Raw genomic sequence first — 27274 nt, forward strand, 5'->3', positions numbered from 1 at the left:
ATCATCCTGTTCTGCCTATAGATTCTTCTTCACACTTAAGAAATTCTTCCTGCATCAAGAATCACCCTCTGCAGGGGCTCCTGGGTGGCTCAGTCGTTAAGCGTCTGCCTTCGGCTCAGGTCATGATCCCGGGGTCCTGGGATTGAGCCCCGCATCGGGCTCCCTGCTCAGCGGGAAGCCTGCCTCTCCCTCTCCCACTCCCTCTGCTTGTGTTCCCTCTCTCACTGTCTCTTTCTCTCTGTCAAATAAATAAATTAAAAATCTTTAAAAAAAAAAAAGTCACCCTCTGCATTCTGCTCTGTTCTGTAATCAAGCAGATGGCTCCAACCTTTACTGTTTTATGAACCCAAGTCTGTACTCTCAGAGTCATAAATATTATAGTTAAGCAAGTAAAAATTAAATTTCCATGTTATTTTGCCTGGTTGTGGGACATCTGGCACGAGCAATTTATTTTCTCTCCTGCTGAAAATTGAAACCGGCTTAGTCTTTATTATGCTGGCCGTAAACATGTTGCAAATTATAATTTTACATTGCCATTAGTTATATTTTGGGGTAATACAAATTACTGGGTCATCCACTTCCTTTTGGCATTTAGTAATTCTCTTTCGCAATAAAAATCCATTTTCTTTGCTTCACGGTCCCTAAGAACCTACCCACATTAACTGCAAAAAAATATTTCACTAATGCTGAATGTCACTCTGAGGGTGACTCACACTGTCACACACAAGCTTCTACAGAGGACAGAAAAGGTTTCATCTCGGTTTCCAGTGTTAACTGTAAAAGAACAAGGTGAGTTTTGATCTGTGGCTTGAGCCAGCACGACGAGATTCCCCAGTTCACCAGAGCCCGTAAGCTCTGTGCCAGAAAAGCCCGCCGGACAGAACTGAGTTTGAACCCGACTCGGCCAGGAACGGGCTGTGGGTCAATTACTTAAACTCTCTTAGTTCCAGGTTTTCGCATCAGGAAAAAAGCGAGATTCTTGTGAAATGAGATAAAATGTTGTCTATGAAAGTCGCTTAATGAATGTGTATAGTTTAATTAGGTTTCCCTTCTTCTAAGGCAACGGGGGTGGGGAGCGGGGTGAGAATCTCCTTAACTGGGGCATCAGCTCCGTGAAAGCAGAGACCGCGCTGGTCCGGGCCAGTCTTATCAATGCTTAGCATAATGCCTGATCCTGAGTCAGGGTTCAACAGATTTTGGTTGAGTAGTTGAAGGTGAAGAATTTCAAGTTTTCAAGATTTCACCATGTTCAGTGGACATAGAGGGGAGAGATGAAAGGAGCCCCCTCACTGACCCATGCAGCAGGAGTCCGTGGAAGCTCTAATCCTGGATACTTGCTGTCCTAGATATTTAGTTATTGGCTCTCCAACATGAGGCCATCCCGGGGGTGCTCTCAAAGATGCAGGAAGCCAGAGGGGTAGAAATTCCCTCTCCCTGCTTCCTGGCACCCAGAGTACCAATCTGTGGCCTGCCCTCAGTCAGCCAGATACCCTTCCTTGGGGCTCGCCATCTTGGACAGTGATACAAAGCTGGATGGTCAAAGGGTGTAGCTCTGGAAGCTCAGAGGAATGTCCAGTGGTGGTGACACCACCAGACCATTCCCATGGTGACTTTGGCTATACTCTTGGCTGCCTGGCCTCCTTTAACTCCTGTTCATTTTCCAACCTCTGAATGCTTAACATTCCTGGTGTTTCTACGGGTTACCTACCGGTTTTCCAATAGGTTTCCTTTCGGCCAAGCCAGCCAAGTTGATCGCTATTGTTTGTGTCCAGTGATTGGGGTCCTAGCCCACTGCTCCTGCCCCTGACTTTGGTCTCCCAACATGACCAACCCTTTAAACACTGTTTCCAGGGATACATTTCAAATTGACTTTTGCATAGTTCTCCAAATCTCTTCTTCAAGATGGTCAATGTATTCCATGATTCTTTGACGTCCTTGGCAACTCTATAGAGTTATATATTCTTTAACGAAGTCAGATTATGTTCCCTGTGATCACTCTGTGGCTCTTTGTTTTCATCTTTCCCAAACCCCAAGATAAATTCCTTCCTCATCTGCTCTTTTTGACTCTATCCTCATTTCCCCTTAGGCTTTGTGTGATTTAACAAGCTTTTATTGTGCACAAACTACGTGCCAAAAATTATGCTGGGCACAAGGATCCAAAGCTGAATAAGAGAATCTCACCTGTGTGAAGATAACAGTCGACTGAGTAAAATGTAAAGTAGATTCATGCCAAGACAGGCAACAGAAGCCAGCGCGCTTCTCAAAGCAAGGAAGAAAATACAGGAGGCCTGTCAGAGCTTGGGATTTGATTCTTTGCGACACGGCTTTCTGCAGGGAGGAGATGCCTTACTCCGCCCATGTTCGCTGTGCTCTGGGACGTGGGGCCAGGGTCTGGGTCATCTCGCTTTATTTCTCTCTCGTCCTTTTGAGAGTGTGAGCCTGTCTATCTCCATGTGTACGTGTGTAACAACACTTCCTTTGTAATACATGAACAACCGGAGGGACATTCTGGAACGTACAGCTTGAGACAACGGCAAGCTGCTTCGCTGAATGGGACTGTAGTCGCTGCTCCCTTTGAACCGTGTTTTCTACTCGTGTTACTGCTCCGCCAGAGAACCATGCTGGCGCGTTTTCTCCTTACGTTCTCACTGCGGACTATAACCCATCATGACAAAGAGGGGCCTTAAAAATGGCACTCAAGGGAGACATTATTTCCTTCCCATTTCTCTCTCAGAAAGAGCAACTTATAATAGGAGGGGGGAAAATTGCATCTAGGTTAATGGCTGAGACCGTTTCCTCTGGTGAATGAAAATCAAAGGCTCATAAATACAACTTGTGAGGTTAGTCTTGTGGTTAGCTAGTACTTTAAATTTGTGATGCCCCCGATTATATGAGTTGACAGGGGGACTATCGACTTTTTCTCAGACAAAGCTGCAGTGCTCAAAATTATGTCTTGAAAAGAGCAAGGACCAGGATTCCCGAGGCCACTGAAAAAGCTCAGCAGAACTAGGCTAAAGCATTCCTGGTGCATGGATGTCAGGCCTGGGGCCCGCCTAAGAGGGGAGAACAGGGGAAATGCCGTTTTCTCCCTATAAAGATGAATTTGGGCATTGGAAACAACCTTCTGATTTTAATGCCATTAATCAAACAAAACTGTCACTGACCACACAAAACTTCCATCAACGTTCCCCACATTTAGCAGGTATCAAATGATCACTCAGCTACTGCTTATTATTAGCCATCGGTGAATACGTGGAGAACAGAAAGTCTGAATTTTTTTAAAACTGAGTCCTTCAGGTGCACGCAATCCCATTTTTCCTCAAGCTAGGGGTCTGAGCCCCTGCTAATTTAAATAGATAAGAAAAGCCTCGGGAGCAGAGTTCCCAGTGAAACGGTGTGCAGATCTGCATGTGGCTACGATGCAGTTGTGGGGGGCGCCTCGGGCTTGGTTCACTGTCCTTGCATTTTTGAAAACCGTTTAAACACCAGACCTGAAGCCTCCTTATCTGACGTCTCACAAAGTCTGAAGGAGCCTGCTCACCAGCTGGACGCAAGGAGCTGTAGAAACATCACTCCTCAGGCCGCAGTTTGCACGGAGTCGAGGAGATGACATCTTCCTGATGAAGAAGAGCACTTTGCCCGCGTCCCAATCTCCCTCTCTTCCTTTTTAATATGATTTGACAGCTTGAATTCAGAAGGAGGCTTTGCAATTAGGAGATCGAACCACAGCGTCTGTGCCAACAGCTCCCTTAGCTGCTCTAATTAGGGTTCCCTTCTTCCATTTCTGTTTCTCGGGAGAGGACGGGGACTTTTTAATTGGGGCTATTAGAAGTTCTCGTTACACAATGACACTCTTTGCTAAGTGAAAGCTCCAGCAAAAAAGCCATGCCCACTCTGCAATTACTTCTTGCAATTCTGAGGAATAATGGTATCTTGTCTCATTTAAAAATAAATCTGAGGCTTCTTCCTTATTGCTTTCTCTCCTCTGCCTACTCACATGAATTTCTTCTTGCCAATTAGGCAAACTTTCCATTATTTAAGGAGCTACTTTTGATCGTAACTGTCCCCTGATAATAAGACATATTAAACTAGATTTCATTTGCCCACAGCTCCTTTCTTCCAGATACAAGGCTAATTTAAATGAGCTCAGATCATTTGATCTTGGGTCTATAGTGAAACGGTGAGGGACTGGGATTCTCAAAGCCGTGCTCTGTTGGCACGTCACAAAACTCACCTGAAATAACCTGCACATTCAATGTTCGCAGTTTCTCGGAATCCTGTCCTCTTAAGAGGTCAGAGGTAGGTTTGTATTTATGACCTATTCCAAGAAAAGAAATTAAATATTTAAATGATAAACAAGCACATTCTTAATATATATTCCCCATGTTGATTCGAAGGATTACCAAGGAAAATGGGCCATCTACAACAGGGCCAGGAGTAACAAGACATTAAGGGCTTTCCTCATGTTATTTTCCACGAGCAAACACAGGATCTTTCTAAAACAAGTGGTTTCTCCACTACCCTAAATGTTATCATGCCGTCTCCTCTAATGAAAAGCACCAGCTCTTATGTATAGAATATTATATTGCTTACATTAATATACATAGACATATACAGAATATTTAATGCATATTTAATATTTAATAATATTTAATGTCCTAAATGGTGTGACATGTTTCATTACTTTACACGCTTGGATTTGTAAGGCAAGCCTTCAAAAGCCACTAAGCCTGTCATTTGGGTGGATGTTCATAAAATGTTCACTCTCCACTGTTGCTTTCTAGATGGTTTTTTCTAACTGGCTTCTGTCTCTCTTTCCTCATATGCAGTTATATGGAAAAGTGGATGAAGAAACTCAAAAATGTGCAATATTTGCAAATAACATTTTTATTTAAACTGATACAATTTTTAAAACTAGAAAGACCCTAGGTCTTGACTCTGACCTTTTGTTAGCTGTATAACTTTGGAAAAACCACTTAATCTCTCTACAGCTCAGGGGTTTTTCCCATCTATAAGTGAAAATAATAGTACACACCCTGTTTAAGTACTTGGAGAATCTAATTTTAAAAAAAAACCTTGTGAAAATGCTCTGAAAATGGCTATTCTACAAATATATAATATTGATGATGTTATTATATATTAGCCTTATATACTAAGGTATCAATGGCAAGACTTGATATGAAACTGCTCTTAGAAATACCTGCAACAGGGGCGTTTGTGTGGCTTAGTCGGTTAAGCGTCCGACTCTTGATTTTGGCTCAGGTCATGATCTCAGGGTCATGAGATGGAGCCCCGTGTGGGGCTCTGTGTTGGGCATGGAACCTGCTCAAGATTCTCTCTCTCCCTCGCCCTCTACCCCTCCCCCCTCTTCCTCAGGTTTGATATTCAGCCAGTATATGCATGGGTTACACACCAGAAGGGTTGGTGTATGTGTGGGTACACACCACTAGGGCCATAAGTCAATGTCCATCCTGATAGGTGGACGCCTGGGTCATACTAAATATTTTTAATATCACCCCCATTGCCTGATTTCCAATTATACATTATAGCTCTGCCCCGCCAAAAATCTACTGACACCCTTACACCTATTAAAGATTGACCCCTACTCCCACTCATCACTTAGAGCCACTCTGTTCATGATCTCCCACTCTGAAATTCTGGGTCACCACCCTATTCTTCCACCTCTCTTCTCCCTTCACTTGCACTAAGCCTCTGCTCAACCTCCAGCCGCCTTCAGCTCCTTGCCCAGCCTCCCCTGCTACTCGCTTGTCCAAGTAGACAAAAACACATGAACCTCCTTGAATGCTAACACTGTGTCTCACTTATATTTATATTCCCCGGGTTACCTAGAACTGCCACTTACACACAGTAGGGGCTCAATAAATGATAAATTGAACTTTAAAAAGAATGTACATCTATAGAGAAGATCCTAACTGGATTGTCCCAAGCAATGGATTTATTCCTCAATACTTACTCCGCCATTTCCACATTCTTCTGTGGCTTTCAAGTATTTTGTGGACAGTGAGGACGAGAAAAAATATAAAAATGACTAGAACTAAAACATACCAAGTGATCTTCATGGAACAAGTGAAATCTGCAAAGAAAAAAATACTATAAAAATACAATAAAATGATGCAACAGAGAGAGGCCATATGGTGATGTGGTTGTGTTCTACTACATATTTTGGCCTTAACTGAAAAGCTCGGTATATAATCATCCCTGTTATAGGGTCGTTTGCCCTCCTGATTTCTTCCCTGATATGTTAAGTGAGTGTATTAAATGAAGAAATTTGACCAGGGAGCTTCCAGGGATCCCTTTGATCCCAAGATTCTAGGATTAATTTTACTTACAGGTCATGTAGGTGTTAGTTTCCTTGTGGTTGCTATCACTTAGCTAAGATTACAACAAGCTGAGTCCCAAAATCGGGGCCATTTGTAAATAACAACGGTGGCCCTGGGCCACACAGTCAAAAATTATGCCCTCACATGGACAAAGAGATAGTGAGTGTAAGGAAGATGGAGAGGAAAGAAAAAAGACATACAAAGAGAAAAGGTTGGACTGAGGCATATAAAAGGCCAATGCAGATGAATAATCAGAACCCCTTTCTGCACAGACTCTCACTGCAAGGATCAGATCAGGTGCACACATTAATTAAACATACAGTAACCCTAGGTAAAAACTTGTTCATTCAAATGACAGTGAGGCACATGGGAAGGATAGTCCCCATCCAGCAATAGTTTAGCACCATCTCCTTTGCTCCCATAAAGATACAGTGGCCAGCAGACCTAGGAATCAGTGACATAATGGAAGGTGACCTCATCATGTCCAAGACATAACTGTCTACTGTCTTCCCAAGCCACCCTATGTACCCTCTTCCTTGTACACAAAACACAGCACTTTCTCAAAGTTAGCAGGATATATAACTTGCTTATACCCTTGGATTATTGCCCTTGTGAGGTTCATCATCTGGGTACCCCTTTCACAGGGACCCACCCCCATGTGCAGATGTACATTATATAGCCATCCAACATTTACTTAGAAAAGAGGCAGAATGCAGAAAAGGTAAAAGTTGACTGGGATTGCAGCACTCAGCCTTCCCAAAATCATCCCATGCTATTCAGCTGCAAACTTGCATTCCTCGCTCAGCAAATTAAAAGTATGCAGTTCGTTAACTGGAATAGAAGACTTAGAGTGCCAGCAAGAGCCACAGTGGGCCCAATGACCAAGGTGTCATTGGGCACTGATGATCAAGCTATGAAAAGAGAACCATGCACTCACCAACTTTATATAGCAATAGCAGAATGTGCACAGCTGGGGTCAGGGCAGCCAGAACACCCACCCAAGCACCAGTGCAAATGCAGAAGAGTGTGTGTCCCCACAGCCCATGCTGCCCACCTACCCCCCATCCCGGCAGTCATCTTGGAGAGGAGCAAGGGAGAACAGACAGGAATCTGAAAAAAAAAATCTGAAGAGACAATTTAAATTACTGTTCCAGAGTAAATGTACCAGATTGGACTAAATTTACTTTCATCCCCTGGTGGATAGGGCTTTTAAGGGAGATCAAATTAGTCTCTGCCCAGCAGAGTGAAATATAAAGAAATTTTAAAACTTCTATACATGGCAAATGGATATAATTTTTCTAGAATACAAGACTATATATTTGTGTGTCACTGTGATCTTTCTGAATTATGGGCCCAAGGAAGTTTTAACTACTATTACACTTTGACTAGCATGTATGGATTTTTTTTCATGACACAAAAAATTCTCTGAAAATCATAATTCTGGAAATGCTTCTTTTTCCTTTATGTTTTAGAAAACATAAAAAGCAATTAGATGGATGCATGGAAATAAATATGATCTTAATATTTATAATCCAACCCGCTATATCTTCCAGACTTCATCACTGTCACCTTCTCTATGCCATCCTTCCAAAGTCTACCTTCCAACTCACTCCTGAGCCCGAGGGAATTGACCTCTCTGTTCAGATCTTCTCAGATCCTCTCCCATACCCGACACACATACACACACCTTGAAATAACCCTTAATTGCAGAGACCGTGGGGCCCTGAAGACTGACTCACAAGAGAAATTCCTTTGAAGCTTTCTATTTTACTGTAAAAATGCATACATATTATTTGGTCATATTTGCTTGAAATTATAATATTTTTTAAATAATTACCTCTAAAAAAAGTAAAGCTTAAAAAAAAAAAATTCTAAGGCAATAAGAAAGGTTTCCATATGTCTGGAAGATCACAAAGCCCAGCAACTGACTCTACCATTGCACCTGTTACACCAGATGCACATGCTCAGTTGTTTTACATTCATCTATTTTTGGGTCCCTAATGCTAGCACATTGGTTGGCAAACAGTAGCATGTATTAAGTGGTTATATCATAAAATACTCTTCCAAAATAGACTTTCTAGGTAAAGTGGGGCACATCGCTTAGTAGAAAGGATCAATTGTGGTAATTCCAAAGAGGGTGTCGCGGAAGCTAATAAGCTTTAGAAGTAAGAGAGATGTGATTTTGATCCTTCGGATGCCTACCGTTCCCTCAGAGCTACCCTGTGACCCAAAGTGCCTCCTCTGCACCCTGCCTATCTCCATGGCTTTATATCAAAAATCCCATTGTATTCAGTCCTGGTTCTTGACTCTAGGAGAAGATATAAATCAATTCAAAATATGATTTTAATAGCCCATCACAATGTACGTGGATATTATATTTAAAAATAAATTTCACCCTTTAATACCCAGGGGTGGTAGCGTTGCTTCAAGCACAGCTAACAGGCATGTCCGAAGTTACTCTGAGGTCTTTCTAGTGTCCCTCAAATCACATCCCACAGATGCCTCCTCTGCTTCTGAGTCCAGCTAGGCCTCAGGAATGAGCAGATAAAAGGACTAGCATTCTTTCCAGTCATATTATTGCAACAAAAAATTTTTCAAATATTTAACTTTTAATGAAGTTAATGTGTTAGCCTTTATTTAACTTTGTATCCAATTCTCTTTTTCGTCTAACTTCCTTAAATACTTACTTTTGACATCCATTTCTAGGTGCAAGGAGATATGTGTACAATTATTCAGGTATTCCATAGTCCTACAAGTATGGTTCATAGACTTTTCCTTGGGTGAATCTTCCTCCGTGATGGCTGGCCTTCTCATGCGGGTTTTTAGATTACAAGTAATGTTATATTCTTCCAAGGGATCAGCTATAGGAGCTATAGTGAAGTTAAAGTGTTGACAAGGTGAACGAAAATCATTTGCCTTCACTTCCATTGATCCTTTCATGATAAGAACTAGAAAGAGATTAAGAAAATGTTATTTGCAAAATAGTAATACATAGTAAGAAAACACACACCACTCAAAACTAAATACCATCCTTCCTCTACAAAGAAAAAGTCAAAATAAGAAGTTCACTGCACTAAAAATAATGATTAAAGTGCTTACATTTTTTTAAGATTGTGAATACCAGATAATAGTAGGGTTGAAATAGAATCTCAAAGAAATATAGACATTTCCCTGATGATTTGTGCGACAGGTTATAATGCTCCAAGCCAGAAATGCCCCCATTATGCCCATTCTGAAGTCCTGGCCAACCAGAGAGGAAGAAGAAGGAGGAGGAGGAGCGGGATGGGGGGGAAGAAAGAACACAAGGAAGGAAGAAAAAGAATAAAATGATTGCCATTGTTTTAAGCCATTGAGTTTCAAGGTAGTATGTTACACAGACATAACTTATCAAAGCACTGTCCTACATCTCCAGGAGGCAGAGAAATAGCATCTGGAGTTACCAAGCCTTAAAACACTTCCTCGGTCTCTATCACCATAAAGGTATTTCCCCAACTTGCTTTCTGGTGAATTTGACCCAGAACCCTGCAACAGCAACAGCACTACTTGAGTAAGAACCCAGAAAAAGATAGATCTTTTATACTTCATCCAAAGTCAATGCCAAGAAATCTCATTCCCATTCTGAAAGAATGGGGAAAGATGCCAATATGGCGCGATACAGGAAGCAATCTCACCGAATAGGTATAAATAATAAATTTGATGCTTGGGCCTGAGGCCACTAGTATATTTTCTGACTACAAATGAGTTATTTAATTTCTCAATCATGCAAGTTGATTTGATTTAATTAAATAATATATATTGATCTCAAAATAGATGCAGGATTCAGTTACACATTACACATAATACATAGTTATTCTTTCATTTGTTTACTCATTAAAGAAATATATATTGAGCGCCTGATGTCAGGCATTATGCAAGGATCTAGAAATATGGTGAACAAAGACAAAGTCCCCAACATTGAGCGGACATTTAGACGAGTAAAAAGGCAATTCAAATACAGTGGATACATGTTAGGCAGGAGAAGATACAAATGTGTCAAAGATTCAATGATTTCTTAAAAAATCCAAGTTTGATTTTACTTTTTTAATTTTTAAAAATTCAAGACCTTTGAAGAGAGCATGCTAAATACTCTTTTAACCATCGAATGTACATAAATTATGGTGGCATATGATGTATTTTAAAAGTAGATATTTTGGGGGCGCCTGGGTGGCTCAGTCGTTAAGCGTCTGCCTTCGGCTCAGGTCATGATCCCAGGGTCCTGGGATCGAGCCCCACATCAGGCTCCCTGCTCCTTGGGAAGCCTGCTTCTCCCTCTCCCACTCCCCCTGCTTGTGTTCCCTCTCTGGCTGTCTTTCTCCCTGTCAAATAAATTAAAAAAAAAAAAAAATCTTTAAAAGTAGATATTTTGTTTTTGATAAAGTAAACCAAGAATAAGTAGTATCCCAAAGCCCTACAAATCACTCATCAAAAGCCACACTTGCTGAGGGTTTTGATACCATTGGATTTTAAACTGGAATATATTATTACTTTTTTAACAGACTAAGGTAATTTATTCTTGATAAACTTTATTATCACTTCACATTTACCTTTTGATGTTTGTTCCTGAGAAATAAAATCCAGACTTTTTTTGGACTCGCAAGCTAAACATGAGGAGCACATTTTCAATTCACTTGTGATGCCTTGGCAAATCCTGGTGAAGTTTTGAAAGTTGGAGTGATTTAGAAAGATGCCCATAATAGTCTGAGTTTCTCTTACTGGTTTCAGAAAAGTCACGAAAGAAAAATTTAAAGAGCGGAGTGAATAGTTGAAATTAGGTTGCAAACACACTTCCAGACATGATAGCTCCAATATATTTCCTATAAAGGAAAAAAAAATTATTTACTATTATATTCTGAGGTTTTGTCATTCCAATAAATACACAATAAGCTCTCAGTTTTTCTTAGGTGGATACAGTATATTTCAGCTTGTCAGTGACAAGATTGTTTTTATATGAATTAACAACATCTACTTCATTTAAATATTTCTTTTAAAGATTTATAAACATTCCCTATTAATTCTCAGAGAAGAGAACTAAAGATGTTCTTGGAAACCCTAACATTTTAACCATTCTCTCCTGAGAAAGCTCTAGAGGCCAAAGTTCAACACTAATTTAGCTGGTCTGAAATCTAGATGTTTGCATGACCACCATCCCTTGGAAGGCTCGAGAAGACTCTGTTCCTTGCCTCTCTTCCAACTTTTGCTGGCTGTTGGTATTCCTTGGCTTGTGGCCACATCACTCCAATCTCTGACTTTCCGGTTACATTGCCTTCTCCACTGTGTCTCTGTCTTCTACTCTTCTGTCTGTGTCATCTCTTTCTGCCTCTCTCTTATAACCATCTTATATAGGACACTTGTGATTGGATTTAGGTTCCACCTGGGTAATGCAGAAGTATTTCCCCATCTCAAGATCCTGAAGTTAACCCCACCTGTAGAGACCTTTTTTCCTTGTAAGGTAACATGTGCAAGTTCCAGGCTTTAGCACAGGATATCTTTGGTAGCCATCATTCAATCTACCTTTCATCCAAAGATGAAATTTAACTGGATGACATCATAATTTTTACTGTCTGAAGACAAACATCAGGTATGGAAATGATGATACAAAAGGAAGAACACTACATTCAAAATAAAAGATAAGAACACTACATTCAAAATAAAAGATAAGGAACTACAAAATAAAACTACAAAATAAAAAACTACATTCAAAATAAAAGATAAGAACACTACATTCAAAATAAAAGATAAGGACTCTAGTACTATATCTGTCATCAGGCAAGATACTTGGACAATTTATTTTATCTCTGTAAGTCTTGTTTTCTCATCAGCAAAATAGAGATAGTAACTCTAGATCCTGCTAACCTCATACGGTTATAGTAACATCAAGGGGTATAGTACATATGAGAACACTTTTGAAATGTGTACAAATGTATATTATTTAAAATTCAAACCTGTAGGGATGCCTGGGTGGCTCAGTCAGTTAAGCGACTGACTCGTGGTTTCTGCTCAGGTGGGGGGATTGAGCCCTGCATTGGGTTCCACACTCAGTGCAGAGTCTGCTTGAAGATTCCCTCCTTCTGCCCCTCCCCCCACTCACTCTCATGCTCTCTCTCTGTCAAATAAATAAATAAATCTTTTTAAAAATATTTGAACCTACATTCCAAAGTGAAAATTAATAATTCAAATCCCATACCCTTCATTTAGGGTAGGATTATCTGTGGTTCAATTCATACAAGTAATTAAAGCTCACTCTATAAAAATCGAGAATCCCTATTTAGCAGTAATATCATTTAAGGAATAGGTAACCTTTCTCTCAGGTGTCCCTAATCTGACAATCATTTGCTAGTATGAGAAAATAACTTACATGCTCAATTGTACCTTTATGTGGCTTTCTTTACCATTTCTTGTGTAATCATATAGGGCAAAATAAATTTTGTAATTTTTCTAAATAATGTGGAGCACAATGAAAGAATCACTTTAGTTCTTACGATTACTCTTAGTCATAGAACTTAGTTCAATCTTAAGAGAAAACCAGGCAATTGATTGATATTAAAGAATTTTTTATGTGTGGAATTTGTACTTTAATAGTAATTCCATAAGTGTCTCATTGCTGATGATTATATTTTTATTTAATAAAATTAGAAGCTTATTACCAGCCCTCTACATCTGAAGTTATTTCTGTAATAATTCACATGTGATTTCCAGCGATAAACACATTTCATACTTGAGTTGCTATAAAGGTTTTTTTGGGGAGAAGATGGTATTTTACTCAAACCCACAATTTTATGTCTTAATATATTTATAGACGAAGTTGTGATCAAATTATAACTAATTTTTAAAACAACTGTCTTTGGTAATAATGTCTCAGGAAGGACATAGAAATTTACCATCTGATGGAACTCTATAACCTATGGTTTTTTTATACTACCAAAACACACAAAAACATTTCTTGCCATGTTTCCATTTTACTCACTGGCATTTTTGATCTTACAAAATTTTCCATTTCTTGAACCTGTAATCCTATGATACAACCAAGATAGGGAAATAGAGGGATATTTTTACTGTCTATATTACAGTCCTCTTATCCAATAAGTGACCATCTAGGCTTTCTAGAATTAATGATATATCCTTTATATTTGACTGTGAGGTCATTTTATGATGGTTTTTAAACCTTAGTTTTAAATAATTCAATTGGAAAGGAAATAAATAGAAGATATATCCTTCCCTGGTATAATTTTAAGAAATAATGAATTCTATTCAATCATTTTTGTTATCAGGTGAGCTATATTCTCATCTCCATAAACAAGGATATATGAATTTAATTACTGCTATTAATATTGTTGGGAGTCAGACATCTAAATTCTTACTCCCACAGATAGAAATGCATTCCAGAATTATTCCCGTACTATAACTGCAATCTCTCAGCATAAGTATATAGAATACTAAATTGAATTAGGAAAATATATTACAGTATAGGACAAATGCTCAAGTCAATCTTTTTTTTTTTTTTAAGAAAACCAGAGAGTAAGACTAAAGAAACATCAACTATCTTTATTTTCTTTTTTAACTTCTGTTATAAAACTTTATCATATATAAGCGTATGTAAAATGTTGGTGCCAGTTAAAGAATAATAAAGATAAACACCATGTATCTATTGTGCAAATTAATGATATCAATATTACCAATACCAATATTACCAATATCTGCAAGCACCTTATCCCTTCCCATCCCTACATACCCTTTCCCAGAGGTTAACCACCATCATGAATTTTGTGTTTATCACTCCTTTGCTTTATCTTAAAGTCTTTCCAAAATGTATATATTTCTAAATAACATTGTTTCATTTAGCATACTTTAGACATGTATATATATACAGGTAATATACTTTATGTATTCATCTACGAGTAGCCTTTTTAAATATGTTTTAGTCATGTTGCTGCATATAGCTATGGTTAATTTAATTGTCTGTGGTATTCTTTTGAATGAATAAACCACAATTTATTCATTCTTCTGACAGTAAACATTTGGGTTGTTTCTATTTTTGCTGTTATGAATAATGCTGCTATGAACCATAGCCCGCATACATTGCTGGTGGGAACGTAAAATAGTGCAACCACTTTGGGAAACAGATTTATATTTCTTATGTGTTAAATATACACTTAGTATATAACCCAATAATTCTACTCCTAGGAATTTACACAAGAAAAATCGAAATACCTGTACATGTATTTTCATGGCAGCTTTTTTATTTGTAATAGCCAAGACCTGGAAACAATCCAAAAGCCCAAAACTAGTGAATATTAAAGCAATTCCTGACATATCTATATAACAGAATACTACTCAGCTATAAAAAGCAAGAAAATACTGATCCAAACAACATGTACAAAATGAATCTCAAGTGCATTATGTCAAGGGAAAGAAGCCAGATACAAATGATTACATAGTTCATTATTCCATTTATATGAAATCCTAGAAAATAGAAAAGTATATATATTTTTTAAAGATTTTATTTATTTGACAGAGAGAGACACAGAGAGAGGGGGAACATAAGCAGGGGGAGTGGGAGAGGGAGAAGCAGGCTTCCTGCGGAGCAGGGAGCCCGATGCGGGGCTCGATCCCAGGGCCCTGGGATCATGACCTGAGCCGAAGGCAGATGCTTAACGACTGAGCCACCCAGGTGCCCCAGAAAAGTATATTGATAGTGGGAGAAGGGTCCTTATACAGAAGAGAAAGAGGGACCTTTCGGGGTGTTGGAAAATTTTATATCTTGATTGTGGTTATCTAGTCACATTTGTGTAAACATTTGTCAAACTTTGAACTATATACTTAAAATGAGAGTATTTTATTATATGTAAATTTTATCTCAATAAATTGTATTTTTGAATAATGCTACTATGAATATTCATAAACATATCTGCTAGTACAAAAATACAGAAATTTCTCTAGTATACATACTGAGTAAAATTGCTGGGTATTCAGTATGTGCATCTTTGATTTTTTTTAAAGATTTTATTTATTTATTTGACAGACAGAGAGAGCGAGAGCAGGAACACAAGCAGGGGGAGCGGGAGAGGGAGAAGCAGGCTTTCTGCCAAGCAGGGAGCCTGAGGCGGGGCCTGATCCCAGGACCCTGGGATCATGACTTGAGCCAAAGACAGATGCCTAACCATCTGAGCCACCCAGGCGCCCCCATCTTTGATTTTTCAAGAAAATGTCAAATCATTATATGAAGTGATTGTACCAATTAATACTCTTACATGTGATGTATAAAAGTTCCCAATGACATACATCTTGGCCAAGGCTTTTCAAGTTTTGCCAATTCAGTGAGTGTTAAATAGAATCTTATCATGGTTTAAAAATGTATTTTCTTTTTTTTTTCTACTTTTCCATTTTTTCTATTAGGTTGTCTTTTTCTTTCATTTTTTTTTTAAAGATTTTATTTATTTGATAGTGAGAGAGGGAGAGGCAGCACAGAGGGAGACAGAGAAGCAGACTCCCCACTGAGCAGAGATCAGATGCGGAGCTCGATCCCAGGGTCCTGAGATCATGACCTGCCGCTTAACCAACTGAGCCACCCAGGCGCCCCTGTTTGTCTTTTTCTTATTACTGTTTAGGAGTTCTTTAATTTTTCTGTTTAAAATTTTAAGAAGTTCTTTATTTTCTTAATTTTTTAAAAAACATTTTATTTATTTATTAGAGAGAGAGAGCACGCCTGTGTGTACAGGAATGGGGAGGGGCAGAGGGAAACGGAAAAGCAGAGAATCTCAACCAGACTCCAGGGCTGAGCACAGAAGCTGACACAGGGCTTGATCAAGCTCACAACACTGAGATCATGACCTGAGCCGAAACCGAGAGTCAGGCACTTAACCAACTGAGTCACCCAGGTGTCCCAAGAAATTCTTTAATTATTTTATTAAGATATCTTCTCATAGATTATACCTTATCAATTCATTTTCTTTATGATCTCTTAGTTAAAAGAAGCTCTTAATTTGAATGCAGCAAAGCTATCAATCGTTTCTTCACAATTTGTGCTTTGTGCCTCATTTAAGAAATCTGTCTCCCTTAAAGTTAAAAAGATCTTCTAAAAGTTTTAAAGTTTTGCCTTTTACATTTATGTTCTTTTTTTTTTTTAAGAGAGAGAGAGAACGTGAGTGGTGAGGGGCAGAGGGAGAGAGAGAATCTTAAGCAGGCTCCACACCCAGCCCAGAGCCCGATACAGGGCTCCATCTCATGACCCTGAGATCATGACCTGAGCCAAAATCAAGAGTCAGATGCTTAACTAACTGACTGGGCACACAGACGCCCCCATGTATGTTCTTCATCTATCCGGAATTGAGTACAGTGTGGGGTAGGAAGCCACATTAATTTTTCCACACGTGATAATCAATTGCACTAGCATTTATTGGGTAGTTTATGTTTTCCTCACTACCTAGAAAGATGCTTCTGCCATATATCAAGTATCCATAGATCTATGAGTGTGTTTCTGGGATCTCAATTTCGTTCTATCAGTCCATTTTTCTATCTTGGCAAAGATATTATACTGACTTAATTGCTTTTGCTTTGTAAAAGTCTTTATATCTGATAGGAAAAGTCCCCTCACTTGTTCATCTCCTTTAGGAGTGTCTTAGCTATTCTTGGCCCTTTACTCTTTCCAGTAAATTTTAGAATCAGCTTGTTAAGTTCAGTGAAGAACCTAGTTATGACTCTGACTTGAATCTTGAAATCCCCTGGAGAAGAAAGATAAAATACTGAGTTCCTCCTCTTACTTTTTTCTTCCTTTCTTTCTCTATCTATATGGGCCTTCTTTGATATCTTTCAACGAAATTTCCAAATTCTCTCCATGATGGTCTCATATATCTTTTGTTAGATTTCCTCCTAGGTACCTTACTTTTTGTTGCTAGTGCCAACAGGATCTTTTAAGGAATATGTTTTCAGTTTGTTAGTGATATATGGAAATACAATTAACTTTTGAATATCAATTTTATTCTTTGTCACTTTATAAACTTCCTTATTAACTTTTATTTCTTATAAATCTTTCAGGCTTTCTATGTAGATATGCATAGCAACTGTAAATAATAACAACTTTATTTCTTGATTTCCAATCCTTATACAGTAATTTCTTGTACTTTTTTTTAAGATTTTATTTATTTGAGAGAGAGAAAGAGCATACATGTGTGCAAGCAGAGGGAGAAACAGAGGGGGAGGGAGTGGGAGGGGAAAGAATCGTGAACAGACTTCCCACTGAGTGCAGAGCCTGAAGTGGGGTTTGATCTCACAACCCTGAGGTCATGACCTAAGCCAGAACCAAGAGTCAGACACCTAACTGACTGAGCCACCCAGGTGTCCCATTTCTTTTACTTTTCTTATTGCACTGCCAGGACCCCCAGGACCACAATGAATAAACATGTTGAGAGAGGTTATCCTTGCTTGCTCTCAATCTTAAGAATACTTACAGTGTCTCATCATTGAGAATAATATTTCATATAATCATTTTTGGAGGACTTGTGTCACTTTAAGGAAGTTCTCTTCTATTCCTACTTTGCTAAGGCCTTGGATTCACGACCCTGAGATCAAGCACTGAGCTGAAATCAAGAGTTGGACACTTAACTGACTGAGCCACCCAGGTACCGCCCCAATTTTTCTATCTGTTTATAAATGAGATTGGCCTGTAAGTTTTTCTTTTTTGTTCCATCTTTGTTAGGTTTGGGTACCAAGATAAACTAGCCTTAAAAAATAAATTGGAAAATATTCCCATTTCTTTTTTTTTTTTAAGGATTTTATTTATTTATTTGAAAAGAGAGAGACGAAGATAGCAACAGAGATAGCAACAGAAAGCATGAGCGGGGAAGAAGGAGAGAAGCAGTCTCCCAGGACTCTGGGATCATGACCTGAGCCAAAGGCAGACGCCTAACCGAATGAGCCACCCAGGTGTCCCAATATTCCCCTGTTTCTATCTTCTGAAAAGGCTTATTATAAAATTGCATTTATCTATTTAATCTCTTTCTTGAAAGTTTGGCAGAACATGCATGTAAAATTATTGAAACCTAGTGTTTCTTTCAGGGAATATTAAACCATTGGCTCAATTTCTTTAATTGTTATACAACTCTTCAGTTTTCCATTTCTTCCTAAGTAGGTTTGGGTAAATTATATTTTTCTATAAATATGTCCTTAATGTTTTAAATTTATTGACTTAAAGTTAGTCATAATAATCTCTTATTACATTTTAAATTTCCACTTTGTCCTTTTCCAGTCCTAACATTACTTACTAGTGCCTGCTCATTTTTCATTTTTTGATTATTCAGTTTTAATAGACAGAATAATGGCCACATTCTAATTCCCAGAACCTGTGAATATGTTACATTACATGCCAAAGAGAAATTAATGCAGAAAATGGAATGAAGGTAAGCTGGTGCACTTATCTTAAAATAGGGAAATTATCAGGGCGCCTGGGTGGCTCAGTTGGTTAAGTGTCCCACTCTTGATTTTGGCTCAGGTCATGATCTCAGGGTCCTGGGGTCCAGCCCCATGTCGGACTCCACACTCATTGGGGAGTCTGCTTAAGGATTCTCTTTCCTTCTCCCTCTGTCCCCCGCTCCTCTCTCTAAAATAAATAAATAAATCTTAAAAAAAATTTTTTTTTTAATAGGGAAATTATCCTAGATTATCCAAGGGCCTAATATAATCACAAATGTGGAAGAGGGAGGCAAAAGAATCTGTGTCAGGTAACACAACGTGACAAAGACTCAACAGGCCATTGCTGGCTTTGAAGATGGAAGGAAGACAAATTGGGGCATGCAGGCAGCTTCCAGAAGCTGGAAAAGACAACAAAATGGATTCTCACCTACTGCTTCTGAAGGGAATGCTATTTTTGTACAGCATTTTAGCTCTATCTTGTTTTATCATTGACACACAATTGAGTAGTTATTTTTGTTTTATGCAGTTAATCTTTTCAAGATTTATTTAGATAAATCCACATGCTTATAATTATTAAGGGTCTTTTCCCTGCCATTTCTTGCATCTCTGGCCTCCCTTCTAAGATCATAGTTTTTCTTCTGAAGTTAATTCTCTATAAATTCCTTCACTGAAAATCTGCTGATTGTAAACTCTCTGTTTTCACTCATGCGAAAATGTACAACTCATCAATTCCAGCTTGACATTAATTTTACCTCAGTACTTTGCAGACATTATTCCACTGGCCTCTGGATTTCATTGTTTCTTTCAAGAAATGAGCTGCCAGGCTAATTCTTGTTCCTTTGAAGACAATCAGTCTTTATCTATGGCTATTTTTAAGAGCTCTTTAGTTTTCATGTTCTGTGGAATTTTGTATTTATTCTCTTTGAGACTTGTTAGGTTTCCTGAATCTGAGGATTCAAACATTGCCTTTTCCCCATTCTATCTCTTCTCTCCTTTGGTAGCTTTAGTTAGAGATCTCTCCCTTTGTTCTCTATGTCTCTTAACCTCTGTTACGTATTTTCTCTTTCTCTGGCTCTCTGTGCTGTATTCTCTTTAATTTATTCAGATCTATATTCCCATTCATTAATTCACTATTCAATTGTGTCTGATTCGTTTATTCCATTCCTTGTGTTTCTACTTCATGTTATTATATTTTCATAATTAGAATTTTGAGTTGATTCTTTTTCAAATCTACCTGATTACATTTTTTTAAAAGATTTTATTTATTTATTTGACAGAGAGAGGGGGAGAGAGCACAAGCGGGGGTGGGGGGACAGCAGGCAGAGGGAAAGGGAGAAGTAGGCTCCCAGCTGAGCAGGGTGCCCAATGCAGGGCTCAACCCCAGGACCCTGGGATCATGACCTAAGCCAAAGGCAGACACTTAACCGACTGAGCCATCCAGGTGCCCCTATGTGATTATATTTTTTAAACTAAATTAAATTAAATTAAGTTTAATTTAATTTTAAATTCCAGTATAGTTAACATACAGTGTTATATTAGTTTCAGGTGTATAATATAGTGATCCATAAATCTGCCTGATTATTTTTAATAGTCTTGTTTCTTACTCACACTTTTTGATACCATTTTTATTGAAACAAACTAAATACTTACTTTATATTATATATCTCATAACCCAATCTGGATTCTTTAAAGATCTGATTCTGCTTTTTTGTCTCTGTTGACTCTTGTCTATTAAGTCTTCGTGTTTTATGATTTTTGATAGCAGCTCATGTTCCTTAGAATTTTGTTTGGGAAATTATTTGAGATCTGATTTGAAGATGTTTTCCTCCAGAGAGGATTGGTGTTTACCTCTGCTTGGTGTCTAATAGCACATTATCTCAAAACCACTTTAAATTAAATTTCTCGGTGTGGTTAAAAAAAAAAAAAGGAACCCTTATATACTGTTGGTATGTGAATTAGTCTATCCCCTGTGAAGGACCCTCAAAAATTAAAAATAGACCATATCATTCAACAATTCCACTTCTGGGTAGATATCCAAAGGAAATGAAAACAGGAGCTCACAGAGATATCTGCATTCCCATGTTTATCACAGTATTATTCACAATAGCCAAGATATGGAAACAACCCAAGTGCCCATCAATGGGTGAATGAATAAAGAAGATGTGTTACATATACAATGGAATATTATTTACTTATGAGAAAGGAGAATATCCTGCTATTTGTAACAACATGAATGCACTTGAGCACATTATACTAAGTGAGATAAGATAGACAGAGAAAGACAATTACTGTATGATATCATTTATATGTGAAATCTAAAAAAGTCCAATGGAAGAAAGGGAAGATGATGGCAGAGTAGGAGGACTCTAGGCTTGTCTCATCCCATGAACACAACTAGATAACTATCAAATCATCCTATTACCCCAGAAATCAACCTGAAGACTGACAGAACAAACTCCACAACTAAAGGGAGAGAAGAGGCAGAGACATGGCTTAGGGGAGAAATGGATCACGGGTGCTGTGGAGGGGAAGAAGCCATGGTCATAGAGAAGGGCAAGAGAGAGAGAGAGGCACACAGGGGAATGTACAAGGAGAATGATTCCCCAAAGTGCTGGGCTTGGAAAATGAGAGGGGCTGAATTCCGTGAGTTCTTGCAACCAGGAGGGCTTAAAGCCTGGAGTTTGAAAGGTCAGTAGGCTTGGCTGAGACAGAACCTGGAGGACACTGCCCTGCTCCTGGAGAGAAGGCAGGCAAACAACCTGGGGGTGGGGGGAGCAGATGGCATGGAAATAGCAGTCTGAAGAGCACCTGAGGCACACAGTGGGGAGATTATTTGCTCTTCTCAGAGCATGTCCCTGAGAGGCAGTGCTCATGAAGACTCCTCTCAGGGAACAAAGGAGCTGGCTGGCGCAATTTCCCTTCCCCGCCCCTCAGGATAGACACAGAGCCACCAGCAGGAGGCAGCACAGCACTGACACTAGCTGCCTAACTTGCTGACACCAAGCCCCGCACACCTGCTCTCCAGCTAGGCTGCCCTTCTCAGTCAAGCTTGCCTCAGTCCCAGCTCAGCAAGCCCCTCACTGAGAAGACCAGCACAAATTCCTACTCACACCACATCTCCTGACCTGAGAGTTCTGCAGGGTCTCAGTTCTGGTGGAAGTGATATCAGGTCTCATTTCACAAGCAGATCAGAGCACACCTAGTTAAAATTTGCCACATTCAGGCCAAGGACCAAACATATGACACAGCAGGCAAGGAGAGCCTCTGCAGATGACTAGCCTGCAGAATAGAGCAACTGAAACACAATAGCAGGGCACATGCAGTGCACATCAGAGACATTCCCTGAAGGATCAAGCCCTGGACACTACATGACCTCTTCTTCATATAGCCATTACTTCCAGGAGCAGGAAACATACTGGCTTTTAAAACACACAGAAGGCAGAAACTTAGACAAAATGCCAACACAGAGGAATTTATCCCAAATGAAAACAAGATAAGGCCACAGCCAGAGAACTAAGTGAATCAGATATAAGTAACATGCCTGATGGAGAATTTAAAGCAACAATCCTAAGTATATTCACTGGGCTTGAGAAAAAAATTAGAAGACATCAGTAAGACCCTTACCACAGAGATAAAAGAGTTAAGAAAGAATCAATCAGAGATGAAGAGTGCAATAAACAAGATTGGAAACAGGCTTGATGCAATGAACAGCAGGCTGGAGGAGGCAGAGGAATGAATTAGTGACCTAGAAGCAAAACAGTGGAAAGTAATGGAGCTAAACAAAAGAGAGAAAGAATTGTGCAACATGAGAATAGACTTAGGGAACTCAGTGACTCCATCAAACATAATAACATTCATATTATAGGAGTCGCAAAAGAAAAAGAGAGAGAAAAGGGGGCAGAAAATTTATTGGAGAAAATAATAGCTGAAAACTTTCCTAATCTGGGGAAGGAAACAGACATCCAGATCCAGGGGCACAGAGAACTCCCATCAAAATCAACAAAAGGGGGGTGCCTGGGTGACTTAGTTGATTAAGCAAGCATCTGCCTTTGGCTCAGGTCATGATCTCAGGGTCCTGGGATTGAGCCCTGTGAGTCTGCTTTCCCTCTCCCACTGGCCCCTCCCCACCCCCACTTGTGCATGGTCTCTCTCTCTCTCTCTCAAACCAATAAATAAAATCTTTTTTAAAAACCAAAAAAAGCAGGCCAACGCCAAGACATATTATAATTAAATTTGCAAAATATAGTGATAAAGAAACAATCTTAAAAGCAGCAAGACAGAAGGAGTCCTTAATTTACAAGAGAAGACCCATAAGGCTAGCTGGAGATTTCTCAACAGAAACTTGGCAAGCCAGAAGAGGGTGACATGATATACTCAAAGTGCTGAATGGGAAAAACCTGCAACCAAGAATACTCTATCCAGCAAAGCTATCATTCAGAATAAAAAGGAGAGATGAGAGTTTCCCAGACAGAAAAAAACTAAAGGGGTTTGTGACCACTAAACCAGCCCTGCAAGAAATATTGAAGAGGACTCTTTGAGTACAAAGGAGAGCCCAAAAGTGACAAGAAAGGATCAGAGAAAATCTCCAGAATCAACCACAAAACAAGTAATAAAATGGCAATAAATACATATCTATCAATAATTACTTTGAATGTAAATGGACTAAATGCTCCAATCAAAAGACATACGGTGTCAGAATGGATAAAAAAAAATACAAGACCAGGGAAGGGGGTGAGGGGATGGGTTAGCCCAGTGCTGGGTATTAAGGAGGGCACGTGTTGCATGGAGCACTGGGTGTTATATACAAACAATGAATCATGGAACACTACATCAAAAAACTAAAAAAAAAAAAAAGTATAAGGGATATCTCTGTATTACTTCTTACAATTCTGTGTGAATCTAAAATTATCTCAAAATAATAATTTCAATTAAAAAAATATATATGATCAAGGGGGGTAAAAATTCTATGGGATGCTTTATTCAGGCAGTTTTTTTTAAAAGCCCAAAATAAGATGTATGGACACCATATGTGTCATTGATTGAACATTCTGGTAGAATTAAAAATTAAAAAAAAAAAACAAGACCCATCTATATGCTGCCTACAAGAGACTCATTTTAGAACTAAAGACACCTGCAGATTGAAAGTGAGGGGGATGGAGAAACATTTATCATGCAAGTAGATGTCAAACACTCCAATCAAAAGACATAGGGTGTCAGAATGGGTAAAAAAAAAAAACCAAAAAAACAAGACATCTATATGCTGCCTACAAGAGACTCATTTTAGAACTAAAGACACCTGCAGATTAAAAGTGAGGGGGATGGATGCAAATGTATGTCAAAAGGAAGCTGGAGTAACAGTACTTATATTGGACAAACTGGACTTAAAAACAAAGACTTGTAACAAGAGTAAAGAACAGCACTATATTGTAATGAAGGGGACAATCCAAGAAAAAGATCTAACAACTGTAAATATGCATGCAACATGGGAGCATCCAAATATATAAAATAGTTAATAACAAACATAAAGGAATAATCAATAATAATACAGTAATAGTAGGGGACTTTAACACCCCACTTACATCAATGGACAGATCATCTAAATAGAAAACCAACAAGGAAAAAATGACTTTAAATGACACACTGGATCAGATGGATTTAACAGATATATTCAGAACATTCCATCGTAAAACAGCAGAATACACATTATTTTCAAGTGCTCATGGAATATTCTCCAGAATAGATGACATATTAGGTCACAAAACAGGCCTCAACAAATACAAAAGGATTGAAATCATACCATGCATCTTTTCTGACCACAACACTTTGAAACTAGAAGTCAACCAAAAGAAAACATTTGGGAAGACCACAAATACATGGAGGTTAAACAACATGCTACTAAACAATGAATGGGTCAACCAGGAAATCAAAGAAGAAATTAATGATGAGCACTGGGTGTTGTATGTAAGTGAATCACTGAATTCTACTCCAGAAACTAATATTGCACTGCATGTTAATTAAGCAAAATTTAAATTTAAAAAAAGAAGAAATTTTAAAAATACATGAAAACAAATAAAAATGAAAATACAACGGTCCAAAACCTTTGAGATGCAGCACAAGCAGTCCTAAGAGGTAAGTATATAGCAATACAGGTCTACTTTAGGAAACAAGAAAAAATCTCAAATAAACAACTTAACCTTAGACCTAAAGGAGCTAGAAAAAGAACAACAAACAAAGCCTAACACCAGAAGGAGGGAAATACTAAAGATTAGGGCAGAGATAAATGATATAGCAACTAAAAAAACAATAGAACAGATTGTTGTTCTGTTCTTATCAAAGCCAGACTTGTCAAAAAGAAAGACTTATCAAAAAGAAAAGAGAAAGGACCCAAATAAAAAAATCACAAATGAGAGAGGAGAAATTACAACACCACAGAAATACAATTATAAGAAAATATTATGAGAAACAATATGCCAACAAATGGGACAACCTGGAAGAAATTGATAAATTCCCAGAAACATATAAATTACCAAAACTGAAACAGGAAGAAATAGAAAACTTGAACAGATTGATAACCAGCAAAGAAGTTGAATCAGTAATCAAAAAACTCCCAATGAACAAAAGTCCAGGGCCAGATGGCTTCACAGGTGAATTCTACCAAGCATTTTAAGAAGAGTTAATACCCTTTCTTCTCAAACTATTCCAAAAAATAGAAAAGGAAGGAAAACATTTAAATTCATTCTATGAGGCCAGCATTACCCTGATACCAAAACCAAATTAAGACTCCTCTAAAAAAAAGAACTACAAGCCAATATCCCTGATGAATGTGGATGCAAAAATTCTCAATAAAACACTAGCAAATCAAATCCAACAGTACATTTTAAAAAATCACCATGATCAAGTGGGATTGTTCCTGGGTTGCAAGAGTGGTTCAATGTTCTCAAATCAAGCAATGTGATACATCACATCGATAAGAGAAAGGATAAGAACCATATGATCATTTCAAGAGATGCAGAAAAAGCATCAAAGTACAATATCCATTCATGAAAAAAATCCTCAACAAAGTAGGTTTAGAGTGAACATACCTCAACATAATAAAGGCATATAAAAAAGAACCCACAGCTAACATCATCCTTTATGGAGAAAAACCGAGAGGCTTTCCCCTAAGTTCAGGAACAAGAGAAGGATGTCCACTCTCACCACTTTTATTTAACATAGTACTGAAAGTCCTAGCCACAGCAATCAGACAAGAAAAAGAAATGAAATGCACCCAAATCAGTAAAGAAGAAATAAAAGTTCCACTATTTGCAGATGACACAATACTATATATAAAATCCTGAAAGACTCCAAAAAACTGCTAGAACAGATAAACAAATTCAGTAAAGTCACAGGATATAAAATCAACATACAGAAATCTATTGATTTCGATACACCAATAATGAAGCAGCAGAAAGAGAAATTAAGGAATCAATTCCACTTACTATTGCACCAAAACCAGTAAGATACCTAGGAATAAACCTATCCCAAGAGGTGAGAGACCTGTACTCTGAAAACTATCAAACACTGATGAAAGAAATTGAAGATGACACAAAGAAATGACGCACAAGACATTTCATACTTACGGATTAGAAGAACAAATATTGTTAAAATGTCTATACTACCCAAAGTAATCTACACACATAATGCAATGCCTATCTAAGTACCAACAGCATTTTTCACAGAACTAGAACAAACAATCCTAAAATTTGTATGGAACCACAAAAGACCCCAAATAGCCAAAGCAACCTTGAAAAAGAAAAATAGAGTGGGAGGCATCACAATTCCGGACTTCAAGGTATATTACAAAGCCGTAGTGATCAAGACGGTATGGTACTGGCACAAAAACAGACACATAGATCAGTAGAACAGAATAGAAAACCCAGAAATGAACCCACACCTATATGGTCAATTTCTCTTTGACAAAGCAGGCTAGAATATCCAATGGGAAAAAGACAGGTTGTTCAACAAATTGTGTTGGGAAAACTGGACAGCAACATGCAAAAGAATGAAACTGGACCACTTTCTTATACCATACACAAAATGGATTAAAGACCTAAATGTGAGACATGAGACCATAAAAGTCCTAGAGGCAGTAACCTCTTTGACATCAGCTATAGCAATTTCTTTCTAGATATGTCTCCTGAGGCAAGGGAAACAAAAAGCAAAAAAAAAAAAAAAAAATTATTGGGACTTCATCAAAATAAAAAGCTTCTGCAGAGTAAAGGAAACATTTAACAAAATTGAAACTCAACACCCAAAAAATGAATAATCCAATTAAAAAGTGGGCAGAAGACAGGAATAGACATTTTTCCAAAAAAGACATACAGAGGGCCAACAGACACATGAAAAGATGTTCGATATCACAGATCATCAGGGAAATGCAAATCAAAACTACAATGAGATATTATCTCACACCTGTCAGAACAACTAAAATCAACACAAGAAACAACAGG

The 27274-nt window shown here is 38.3% G+C and overlaps 1 protein-coding gene across 1 annotated transcript in view; it reads right to left on the reverse strand.

Moving 5' to 3' along the window:
- Positions 1–27274, reverse strand: part of TMEM156 (transmembrane protein 156) — a 47846-nt gene that overhangs the window by 12536 nt on the left and 8036 nt on the right. The window contains exons 2-5 of the mRNA XM_032397708.1: positions 10925–11194; positions 9029–9289; positions 5975–6094; positions 4235–4318 (exon numbers count right to left, since the gene is read on the reverse strand). Of these exons, the coding sequence (XP_032253599.1) occupies positions 4235–4318; positions 5975–6094; positions 9029–9289; positions 10925–11194 (735 nt within the window). The remainder of the gene's footprint in view (positions 1–4234; positions 4319–5974; positions 6095–9028; positions 9290–10924; positions 11195–27274) is intronic.

The sequence above is a fragment of the Phoca vitulina genome, unplaced genomic scaffold (genome assembly GCF_004348235.1).
Source record: "Phoca vitulina isolate PV1807 unplaced genomic scaffold, GSC_HSeal_1.0 scaffold3, whole genome shotgun sequence".
NCBI classification, from domain to species: domain Eukaryota; kingdom Metazoa; phylum Chordata; class Mammalia; order Carnivora; family Phocidae; genus Phoca; species Phoca vitulina.